The sequence below is a fragment of the Hakea prostrata genome, chromosome 8, assembly GCF_041222555.1.
Source record: "Hakea prostrata isolate BN-2017 chromosome 8, UWA_Hpros_2, whole genome shotgun sequence".
NCBI classification, from domain to species: Eukaryota; Viridiplantae; Streptophyta; class Magnoliopsida; order Proteales; family Proteaceae; genus Hakea; species Hakea prostrata.
In genome coordinates, this window is record NC_142607.1 from 6,371,373 (window position 1) to 6,382,972 (window position 11,600).

Below are 11,600 nucleotides of genomic sequence, written 5' to 3' on the forward strand. Positions count from 1 at the left end.
CCAGGCAGTAGTAACAGCCCCTTACAATTGGATTGAGTTTCATTGTTCCCTTATTTGTGAGAAAATTTGGTATTGATTAGAATCAAATCCAACAAACTGCACAAACTTTTGGTTGTAATAGGTTTACATTGGATATAAAATGGAGTAACACCTTTCTCTGTTTTGTTTAACCATGAATCTGTTCTGCATCTAATAAACACTTATGATTAACTGAATGCCTATGTCTTATTTTTTGCCTCAACCAAGGTGAATTGGTGGTTTTCTGGTGGAAGAAATATAATTTTTGTTCTTTCCTCTTTTAAGTTTTGGATTTTGGTACTCTGTTTTAGGGTAATAGAACCTTGTGAAATAAAAAAAAAATTCCCCTACCATCTTAAACTATATGATTTTGTTAACTTTTTGCCTAGATTGGAAACCAGATGATGTAACCATTTCAGTCCACTTGAGAAAAATCATTGCCTATACTGATGATATGTGCATGTTGCAAAATCTTCCTTTTAGAATTGATATTGTTACTAGATGCTTTTCCTTACTAGATGGTTACTCAAACATAGTAACTGCTTAAATGTATTCCTTTAATGCTTATGCAACAAGTGTTAGATTTTTCCAGATTAGTGCTTCATTTCTCTTCATGCACTATGCAGCAGATGGTGTTTGGGGATAGAACTCTTCAGTTGTAGTTATTCATTTGAAATAGGACTGATTCATTTAAATGGCATTTCACTTTTCCTATCTTGTGCATTTATAATTTCAGTTTATTGGAAGGATTGATTTCATATCAAACCATTTGCTGGTATTGTAAATTTGTAATTTGAATTTCCCATCTGCCCCTCCAAATCAGGATGTCAACATCTAGTGTAAATGATGTGACAAGTTCTTACTTAAAGTTCAGTAACACAAATTGCAATTGTGGGAACCTGGCAGCAGTCAGGATTTCATCATCAGCCCGATATCCTAATAGGTTATATCAAGGATGTGCATCATTTCCGAGGGGATGTAGTTTCTTTCAGTGGTGTGAACCAATAGGAGAAGTGACAACACACGCTCCTTCACATTGGATGGAACCAAGACAAAAGGACCCACTAGTTAAGGAACTGTTGAAGTCCAAAAAAAAAAGAAATGAAATGTGTGGAGAACATGGCGAAAGATGTAGCATTAGTTAAACAAGTAGTGATAGGAGTATTTGTATTATGTGGTGTACTTCTATTCCTATTGGATTATCTACTTAGTTATATTTTGTTATATTGCTATGGAATGCTAACACATATCATAGATGCTTTCATTAATTATTTATTTGGATGTCTTTATTATTTGTTAGCACCTTTAATAGCTGTTTTTTTATTATTATATTGTTAGTAACCTATATGACACATCATCATTATTTGTATGAATTAGTAGTTTCTGAAAAATGTCATCGTCATACACTCGAACTGCCAGTTGGAGCCAAGAGAATACCAAATTTTTTTATAGAAATAATGGTTGAAGAGGTTAAGGCTTCAAACAGAACAACGTCCACATTCAATTAAGTAGGGTGGAAAACATTTTGGAGAAATTTAGAAGCAGGTCAAAGTTAAATTTGGAAATGAAGCAGAAACAAGTTTAACAAGCTAAGGTAGCAATATGCTAGTTTCAAAAAATTACTGGAAACTAGGGGATTTTGGTGGAACCCTATCAACAAAACTACCACTGTTGACAATGAATCATTATGAGGAATTCATATCAAGGTAATTTTTAGTGCTTTATTTGAAACAATACAATATGGATCATAGACCTAAATACTCACTTGTGCAATATTTATGACGGGCTAATCCAGGTTGGGCTAAGTTTAAGAGGCATGGCCTAGCTAAGTGGGAAGATTTGTGTAAAATTTTTGGAGGTACATATGCTTCAGGTGAAAAAGCGATAACTTCCGATATTGCACTACAGCCTACAGTGACTTAAGTAGTGATATTGACAAGTCTGTGGGTGATGGTAGCTCAAATGAAGATGACATTAACATCATTTCTGATGTCAATCCTAAGATGTCACCTACCTCTCAGCTGCATACAACCCAGTGGACCCGTCCCTCCTACTGAAAGACATGACAAGACTCCAAATGCAAAGAGAAGAAAGAGAAAGAGCACAGGCCCAAAATTCGGCAATTCAAGTGCAATTCAGTCCTTCTCAGAAATGTGCTTGGCAAAGCGGGACAAGTATTTAGAGAATACGACTGATTCAAGTGATAATAACGACTTCAGCATTGCTAAGTGCATAAATGTTCTTGTGAAAATGAATTTGGAGACCCCCACATTAGGCAAGGCAATCTTATGTGTCAAGTCGGACCCAACATTCAGAAAAGTGCTGATATCCCCCCCCTCCCCCCCCCCCCTAAAGTCAGGGAAATTGCTCTCAAATCAATGCTTGCATCTACCCAACTACCCCCATTGACCCTACTCAAACTTGAACAATTTGTTGATGATGTTTTTATATATTTTATGGTTTTTCAGATGGATTTTATTTTATCTATGGATGATATTAAACAGTCGGTGTAAGATTATGTTTGGAATTTTTTATTTTTTTTGGGGTTATGGATTGTATGGATTATATCTGCTTTTAAATAGGGTATGGACTAAGAAACTTAGCTATGCATAATATGGATTATGTGTGCTTTTTAATAAGGTAAGGACTATAAAATTTGGCTATGCATTATGTGTGCTTTTTAATAGGTTATTATGGACTATAAACATTTGGATATGCATTGTATGGATTATGTGTGCTTTTTAATAGGGTATGGATTATAAAATTTTTGTTATAGATTGTATTGTTATGAATTGGAGATGGATGTTATCTATTTTTTCTTATTTGAATAGGGTTCGTGTGATTATTTTCAGGGATTAGAGTCATAATATGGATACATCTAGTGATTTAGATGAAGAGATTTTCATGGAGTATTTGGCTTTGGAGATGCTAATGGGTTAACCACAACAAGTGACCCGTGTCCCTAAGCCAATACGAGATAGCAAACTCACCGGACCGGAACGTGGTAGAAAAATCTTAAAGGTATACGTAGATCGCGTCTATGAGATATTCAAGCTGGAGCGACACGTTTTCTATAACCTAGAGTCCAAAATGCAACATCGAGGGTGGTTAGATGATACTAGGTACATTCGTGTAGATGAACAGCTTGGGATCTTTTTGTGTTTACTTGGCCGTGACTTTAAATATAGAGATGTCGCGGAAGATTTTCAACGTTTGCCGAAAACAATCACAAGAGTATTTCAAGAGAGTGTTAAATGCTTTCGTGATCTTAAGTAGAGAAAACATAAGGTCTCCTAACCTTGATGCAATTCCAACAAAGATCCTAACAAATCCAAAACACTTTCCTTACTTCAAGGTCTGATCCACACTTTCATTATTGGAACACAATAGTAAGCATTTATATTTTATGCTTGTTATCGACGTCTATTAATGGGTTTGAAGATGTTTATTGAACTAATATTGTATTGGTGCCATCGAAGGCACCCATGTGCATCTAGTGGTACCAACTGAAAGACAAGTACCATATCATAGAAGGAAAGGAATCACCACACAGAATGTCATGTGTGCATATTCCTTCAACATGAAATTCAAGTTTGTCTATTATGGCTGGAAAGGTTCTACAAATGATTGTAGAGTTTTTAGACAAGCAACTACAAACCCCGAGTTTAAATTTTCCTCATCCTTCCGGTAAATTTAATACAACTAGTTCATCGATTCTTTTTAACCCTTCATCGGATCTAAACTGATGTGACTAACTTTTATTATTTTAAATTGTCGTAGGTAAGTATTATATGGTTGACTCTAGATACCGGACTATGACTAGATTCATGACACCATTCAATGGTACTAGGTATCATTTGCGAGATTTCAGGGGGAGAGGTCGAGGGCCAAGGACTGCAGTTGAACTTTTCAACCACAAGCACTCTTCGGTAAGGAATGTTATAGAAAAGTGTTTTAGGTGCCTAAAGAGCAGGTTTCCAATTTTGGCTAAAATGCTTCACGAGTTTACATACGTACTCAAGCCAAAATTGTCATTGCTTGTTGTGCTATTCATACCTACATCCGCGACGAGCAAGTTGCTGACAAAAAGTTTCAAGAGTACGGAGACCCGCATTGAATACCTGAAGAAGTCATATCGAATCCTTATGTTCCCCTTGAAAACACCTAAAATGAAGCAAGACAAATGGAGGAGCAAAGGAAGGCAATTGCAAATCAGTTGGCAACAACTACGAGAATGCCACTAATCACTTGAAACATTATACCCCTAACTTTATGTGAGCAACTATGCATCAATTGATGTGTATTTACCCTTTTTTTAAATTTTAAAAAAAAAATGCCCATTTTGTACCCTGATTTTGTAAATACCATACAAGATTTTGTGCCCATTTTGCCAAAGAAACGTGCCCATCCATGACAACCATACAAAATTTTAGTACCGATTATGTGCCCAATTTGCCAAATTCAACACGGAAGCATAAAAAGTTCATCTGTGCCGAATTGGGAAAATTAGCACAGAATCATTGCCATACAACCCCCAACTAACAATGAAGGGGGAGGGATCCTACGAGGGCCGCAAAGGTTAGGGTGGGGCTACGGATCCCTGTAGAAGGGAAGGGTGGGGGAACTTTGTCTGGGTGAGGGAAGAAGGGGAAGGGGGCTGGAATGGGGATTGGAGGGGCTGTACTTACTGGGAGAAAATAGGCTGCTGGAATTGTTGAATGTAACCCAACTCTAGGGTCAGGATTTTTTGAAATAATTCCCTAAAGTATAGGGTTAGCCCAGAATCTTCCAGCAATAATCATCAAAATATAGGGTGGAATGATTATGGTGAGTAGGGATGGAAACGGAGCTAAAATTAGGATCCTAACATGTTGTTAGGAAAAAGTTAGGGTTCTTCCAAATTCCCAGGGGAAGTTTTTGAAAGACTAAAAATTTGCCTTAGGATTAATCATTAATGTCATTAATATGGGAAGATTGTAAGGTTGAACAAAAGATAAGGAAATTTTTAGGGTCTTGAGAATGGATCTTGGGTAGGTTTTGAAGACCTTGGGCAGCCTTTCTCAACTCATTCTTTTCTTTTCTTCTTTCTTTTCTTCTTTTCTTTCTTTACATCCTTCTTTTCTTTCTTTCTTTTTTTCTCTTTTCTTTTCTTGTTTCTCATTTCTTTCCCTCTCTTTTCTTTTTTTCTGTTTTCTGGTTACCACAAGTCAGAAAGAGGAAAAGAGAGGGAGCCAAGAGGGGAAGTAGGGGAGCGGGGTTACATTGGGGGTGTTGTGTGATGGATTTAAAGGACTCGTAGGGAATGAGGGAGGGTTCCTTGGGAGCTGTGAGGGGCGAGGGAGACGAATTAGTGAGCTGCAATAGAGGGGGTGGGGATTCCTAGGCTGCAAAGAAAGGGAAGGGGAGGGGATGGGCTGCAATGGAGGTAATGACCAAATTGTCCTTATAGGGATTCAGCCAGCCCTAATTGCGCCACTTTCGGGTTTCAGCCAAGGGGAGGGCCTTTGGTTACATCAAGAAATTTTATTAATCAATCCAACTTGTCAATTATAGAGAATGGAGGCTTATTTATAACCTCAAAAAGAAACCAACTAAGACTCAGACTATGAAACCTAACAGACTTCCAATTGACTTTCTAATTTTAATTAGGACTCTAACTTCACTAACAGCTTCTCACATAAATAAGGACTCTATCATAGCTGACTCTAGAGAGATCCAATTAGGATTCTAAAAGTAGATATGGAGTCCTAATAAAAAGGAGACTCAAACTAGGAGATCCCACCTAGACAAGAACTCTGCAATAAAACACAAAATAACAAATCAAAAAATAGAATAAAAATAGATCTAGGGTCCAAACAACTAATTGGACTTAACAGACCTAGGACACCATGAAATTGGCTAAGTTAATTACCAAAATACCCCTGGATTGAAATAGGGGTCCTAGGGCTTGGGGAAGTAACCCTAGGCCCTGTGGAACCTTTGGAAACACTTTACATCATATGCTCTCAGTTCCAGCTCCCCACACATAGGGTTGCCTTACACTGTGATGTAGCTCTAGCAGATTCAGCATCCACCTATGGGAGTGGTCAGGTTAGCTACAGGAAAGCCTAGCTTAGCCTTTGGAAGACAGGGAGAAGAGTTGGCGGTTCTATACATGGAAATGCATGCAATCCTGGTGGGCATCCAAATCTGCAATTTTGAGGAGATATTTCCATTAGATCAGATTCAAAGTTGGCAATAGGTAAAATTAATTGGACTACCCAAGGACCTTAGAAAATTCAAGCAACAGAAAGGCAGAATTCAGGAGGTGGCAGCATTGTTACATGACAATGAATTTAAGCATGTGTGGATATAACAAAACCCCTGGCAGATTACATGACAGGGGTTCAGATGGGGGAGCACATGCTGCAGTGGGAACCTATGGAATTCACCGGAGAGCAAAAGAACACTGGTTAGGAGGCAACACCTTCCTTGGTAGGGTTCATCCTACCCTCCACGCAGGGGTTCTGAGAGAATGCCTATTTTGTAATTTTTCCTTTTTCCTAAAAGTAATGCTTTTCACTAATACAAAATTTTAACTACCAAAGAGAAGCACTACCGCGATGTTGCTGCTGCTGCCAAAACATGTTATCCCCTAACTGTACCACAGCGGTTTGGCCAAGAAAGCAGAAAAAGTAGTTATCTAACTCCACTCTGCCAAAAGAAAATGAATGAGTGTTGACCCATTAATTCAAATTTAGGTATTTATAGTCAGCCATAGCAATGTTATGGCAGAAATTTTGATGACATGAAATTTTAGACCAAATGTGACTCACACCTTAAAGTTTCAAGCCTATATGAAACTGAATTTTGCTAGATTTCCTGAAATTTCGACAATACAGACATTGCTTAAAAATCCTTTTGAGTATGAAAAAGTGAATTCAAAGGATCTTAGTAAAACAATTCAGAAGAACATATCGTGCACCTAAGATAGCAAAAATGGTAACATTTACCATTGACAGACGTACCTTTGAGCACCATAAAACATTGTCTTAAATAGGTTGATAGTTCAAAAAAGAAAAATAAGAAACTGCTACATTCATTGAGAGAAAATAAATAAACCACAACTCAGTTACACTATCACATACAAGACAGGATGTTGCTAAACTACACATGAAGTGCAATGTCCTTGAAGGAATGGGTTTTAGGGGAGGGGGGACTTCACATGAAATATGAGATGAAATTGATCTCAAATTAAATTAAAGTGGGACAGGAAAAGGTTCATCAAAAAGGAGTAGAAAGTATGTCCACCACATACATACCTCATGCAGAATGGCAATCATAGCTATATTTGTCTTGCCAGCTCCCGTTGGAGCACAAACCTGTAAAGAGTCGATGGCAGCAACAGAGAGAATTCAAAAAGCTTGACAATATTACCTACCTTTTATTCCAAATATCACCTAAACTAATAAGCTGACCAGTATATTCTCATTGCTGTAATAGGTCGCACGGAATATCCGACTCTGAACCCGGTTCAGAGATTTGTAACCATGAAAAGCAGCCTGAGCAAAGTCATCCAACTCTTTTATCTCAATCTGAAAACAAGGACAGCAGAAACTACAATTAGAGAATACACAAGCTATACCAGTCAACATGCACCAGAATTCACCAAAAGGCAGTAATCTACAAAAAGAGAAACTAGACAACTAGTTATTAAAATAAAACCAAATATTGCACAGAGAATATTAGTTACCAGTTTCTCCCCAGGTTTCATGGGTGCTGTTGGTGTAGGAGGAATACGGACTTCCAGATAGCCCTTATAGTGCTTCCTCACAGTTCCCTCAGGAAGAGAAGAAACTGGTAAGGATTCACCACTTCCAACCAAATCATCAAAGGGACTTTTTCTCTCACTAGCTTTCAGTAAAGAAGAAAAATCTCCTACAAATAAGTCATTTTCAGTCCCATGCTCTGACCCACGCCTATGTCGTTTTTCCTCCTTGCGCCGAAGCTTATCAATTTGCTTTTCAGATTCAGTTTGAATTGTAACCTAGACACAGCGATGAGTGATCTCACAGCAGTCTAATGAAATTACATATGAATAAAGCTGATATTTTAAAAGAATAATCAATAAATCTAAAAGAAACTAACCTGAGTTCCATAACTAGGCATCCGAGGTTGCATATTTGAGGTTGCCTTCTCCGATTTTTGCATTAGCAAACCATTATGGATAGCATCAACAAGTTCTTTTCGATGCTGCAGAAAAGAATAAACTCAAATATAATTTCAGAAACAAGAACCACATGTCCCTCAAAGAGCATGAGAATTTTATAGTACAACAGCAATAAATTCCTTGAGACAACTTAAACAAGAGTAGCCTAAGTGGTTAAACCATCAATTCCCATTAACTGGTCTTATGACAATCAATGGTTTAGACCAGAAAAAGTGAAAAAGACTAAGAACACTGTAATTTTAATCTTTAACCCACCATAGAATTGTAACATTTCAGATAAAATAAGATTAGAGTTTAATACTTTTAGAACACACTACGCAGCAATTAGCAGATGAAGCTGCTTCTTTTCTCTTTTACTCATAAATCGTAGCCTGACTGAGTAACTGCCCGCAAGGCTTTGCAAGAGTGTAGTTGTTCAGCAGATGTCAAGCTCGAAAGCTGTTCGTTCTTTGGAATAAAAAAAGAAGAAAGTTTTGTCTCGTTCCATTGGCAAGCGAGCACTCGCAGCCTTCCTTACTTGTAGCCCCTCACCCCTCAATTCAATTACTCAGTCAGCCCTTGCTTGATCCACACCCTTGCTTAGTCCACTCTTTTCTTTTTTTAATCTTTTCCTTTCTTTCTTTCTTAATTTCTTTTCTTTCTTTTTTCTTTCTTTCTTTCTTTCTTTCTTTCTTTCTTTTTTTTTTTTTTTTTTTTTTTTTTTTTCATTTTTTTCAGATTGCTCAGTGAAGAATGATCATGGACAGAAACAACCATGGTACAAAATTCGGTCGAAATGTGCAAAATTTCGACCGAAATTTCACATTTTGGAAAATGTGAAACGAAACTCATGAGGACCGAAAAAAAGTCCTTAGTTTTGATCAAAATTTCGTCGAAACTTCTCGAAACTTGGTTCAACCCAATTGAACCAGCTAGTTCATGAGAAAAAAATTCCCAAATTTCGTGGGAAACTTAAGAAATTTCATGGGAAACCTGGAAAATTTCGTGGAAACCTAGGAAATTTCATGGAAACTTGGGACTTTTTCCTGTAAATTTATAACTATCCCAAATTTTTTATTTTTTTGTTTATTTCATGTTTCCCCAAATACCACGACAAATACCCCCTCCATCAGGACTTCCCTATTCAAAGTGCGTATTCCCACAGGCTGGTTATCTTAAGCATGTTGATGACCAGACTCATAAAGTTACAGTTGTCGATTACCTTCACAACCATAGGCATAAATGCCATGGGATGTCGATGTTCGTTGGTTGGAAGAGAGGATGTTACAGGCATAGTACTACTCAGCTCACAGGATGAATCCACTCTTGGCACTCCTCTTAGCACTAAGTTGTATTTTCCTTTTATTGTCAACTATTTTGAAATTAGAAATTATACATTTAATGTTATGTGCTTAAGTAGTTAAGTTTATAATATACTTCTCGGACAACTTTACATTGATGTTATGTACATTGAATGACATATCTACATTGATTTTTTTAGCAAAATACAACCAATGTGCTCTTTATACTCTAATTAGCTTAAATACAGAATCCCACCCCAAAATACTCTCTAAAACCTGTCAAAACTTAATGTCGAAACTTGTACGGAAAAGTCCTCGGTTTCCTTGAAATTTCCCAGGTTTCCACCGAAGTTTCCCATTTGCACCCGTTCGAAACTTGAGTTTCCCTCGAATTTTTTACCATGGAAACAACTAGTTTTATACAAAAAAAAATAAGGAAACTGGAATTACATGAAAAGTATAGAATTCTCCATGATCCTTACCCGAAGAAGATCTTGAACTGTTTCAAAGGCACTATCCCCAACCAGGTCCAATAAGTCACCAGCTATCTTAGAAAGAGAAAAAAACAGCTTTAGTACGCAGTGGAATTTCATATGACACAACTTGATACACGATGCAAATGTTTACAGATTAGGTCAATATAAATATGCACGCAAAGAAGCATATCAACACTTTACAGTACCTCATCACCAGGTTTTTCTGAATCAAGCACACGACAAAGCGCCATTGCAAGTTCATCAACAGAAAGCTGTGAAGAATTTGCCCTTACTATATGCTCACATGCATCCCTTAACCATCTTAAATTTATAGTTCCCCTATCAACTCGAGAATGATGATATGTAGATCCTGTGTTATCATGCAACTCCTCAGGAAGTGAACTAGAAGTACAAGGAAGTTCGTAATCCAGCAAGTCCCCATTCTCCAAAGGCACATCAACCAAAAACCGAGCTGGTGCATTGAAAACAAGATCAGAGCCAAATTCAATTACATGGCCATCCGTTTCCCTTTCAACTTCTTGTTCACAAGGCTGCAGAGCGGAAAGCCTTTGAGCCATTGCAGCAACTTTCCGCAAATTAATATCTGAAACATTGTATCCAAGAAGTTGCTGCAATTCTCTCCTGCATATTAATGGCACATTTTACAATTTAAAATCTCAACAGAATACAAATTCATGCAACACTCCACATACAATTTCAGAGTCAGTATTTCAGTCAGTAATTCAGTTGCATACAAAAATCCGAATGATCCAAACATACAAAACGGAACAATCAACACATATAAGTGCTTACTTCTTTTCGGTGATCCTATTAACATCATCCAAATCTTCTCGTGGATTGCAAAAGAGAGTATAGGCAGTTCTCGCCAATTCTTGAAATTCTTCAGAAACCACTTCTCCATCGATCAACTCCAAAACCGCACCAATAAACTGTTTGTATGCTTGACGCACTTCATTAGAAGCTACACCACAAAAAATACACTAGCATGATAAGCTTCACGAAGAGTAATAGACCGTAAAAAGTGAAAAATGAGTAGAACTCAGAAATTGTTGATACCTTCTCCCCACCGACGAACTATCTTCCTTGCGAGTTCTGAATCATCGAGCGAGTTTACAGGTCTAAGCACAGAACATTATAAATTCAATTGAAGTGATTGTGAAAATGTTTGAAACAAAATAAAATAAGAAATGAACTGAAAGGGAAGAAATTAGCATGATATCGAACTGAATAATTACTTTTGAAGTTTCTGATTTTGTAGAATGGCTCTGCGTTGCAGGTAGGCCTGATCGACATCGTAAGGTTGTCTCAGAGAACTCGTCAAACGAGGCAATTGAATCAACATTGTTTCTTAAGCTGAGATTATTTTCGCCAGTCTTCGCTCTGTCGATTTCGAGCGCAAGGTCAAATTAATTCGGACAGTAAACTCAGGCGAACAGCGAAGTAGTCCGAATCTAAGTACGCTCCTCGGTTTTCCCTCTTTCTCTAACACACGACGGAAACTCAGCCCCGATTCCTGACTTCTCTTCCCAAACTCCAAACTCGTCGTTTCGCTTTCCGTTTTTACCAAGACCAGCGTTTTGCTTCAGTGCTTCGTAG

At 37.5% G+C, this 11,600-nt stretch overlaps 1 protein-coding gene across 1 annotated transcript in view; it reads right to left on the bottom strand.

Moving 5' to 3' along the window:
• The window catches only part of LOC149006512 (U5 small nuclear ribonucleoprotein helicase), a 125,922-nt gene extending 114,322 nt beyond the window's left edge, over positions 1-11,600 (bottom strand). Inside the window, 9 exon segments of the mRNA XM_089167578.1 lie at positions 7,320-7,379; positions 7,476-7,592; positions 7,751-8,044; positions 8,146-8,250; positions 9,990-10,055; positions 10,190-10,625; positions 10,797-10,965; positions 11,061-11,122; positions 11,240-11,600. Coding sequence (XP_089023704.1) covers positions 7,320-7,379; positions 7,476-7,592; positions 7,751-8,044; positions 8,146-8,250; positions 9,990-10,055; positions 10,190-10,625; positions 10,797-10,965; positions 11,061-11,122; positions 11,240-11,346 — 1,416 coding nt within the window. The 5' untranslated portion in view covers positions 11,347-11,600.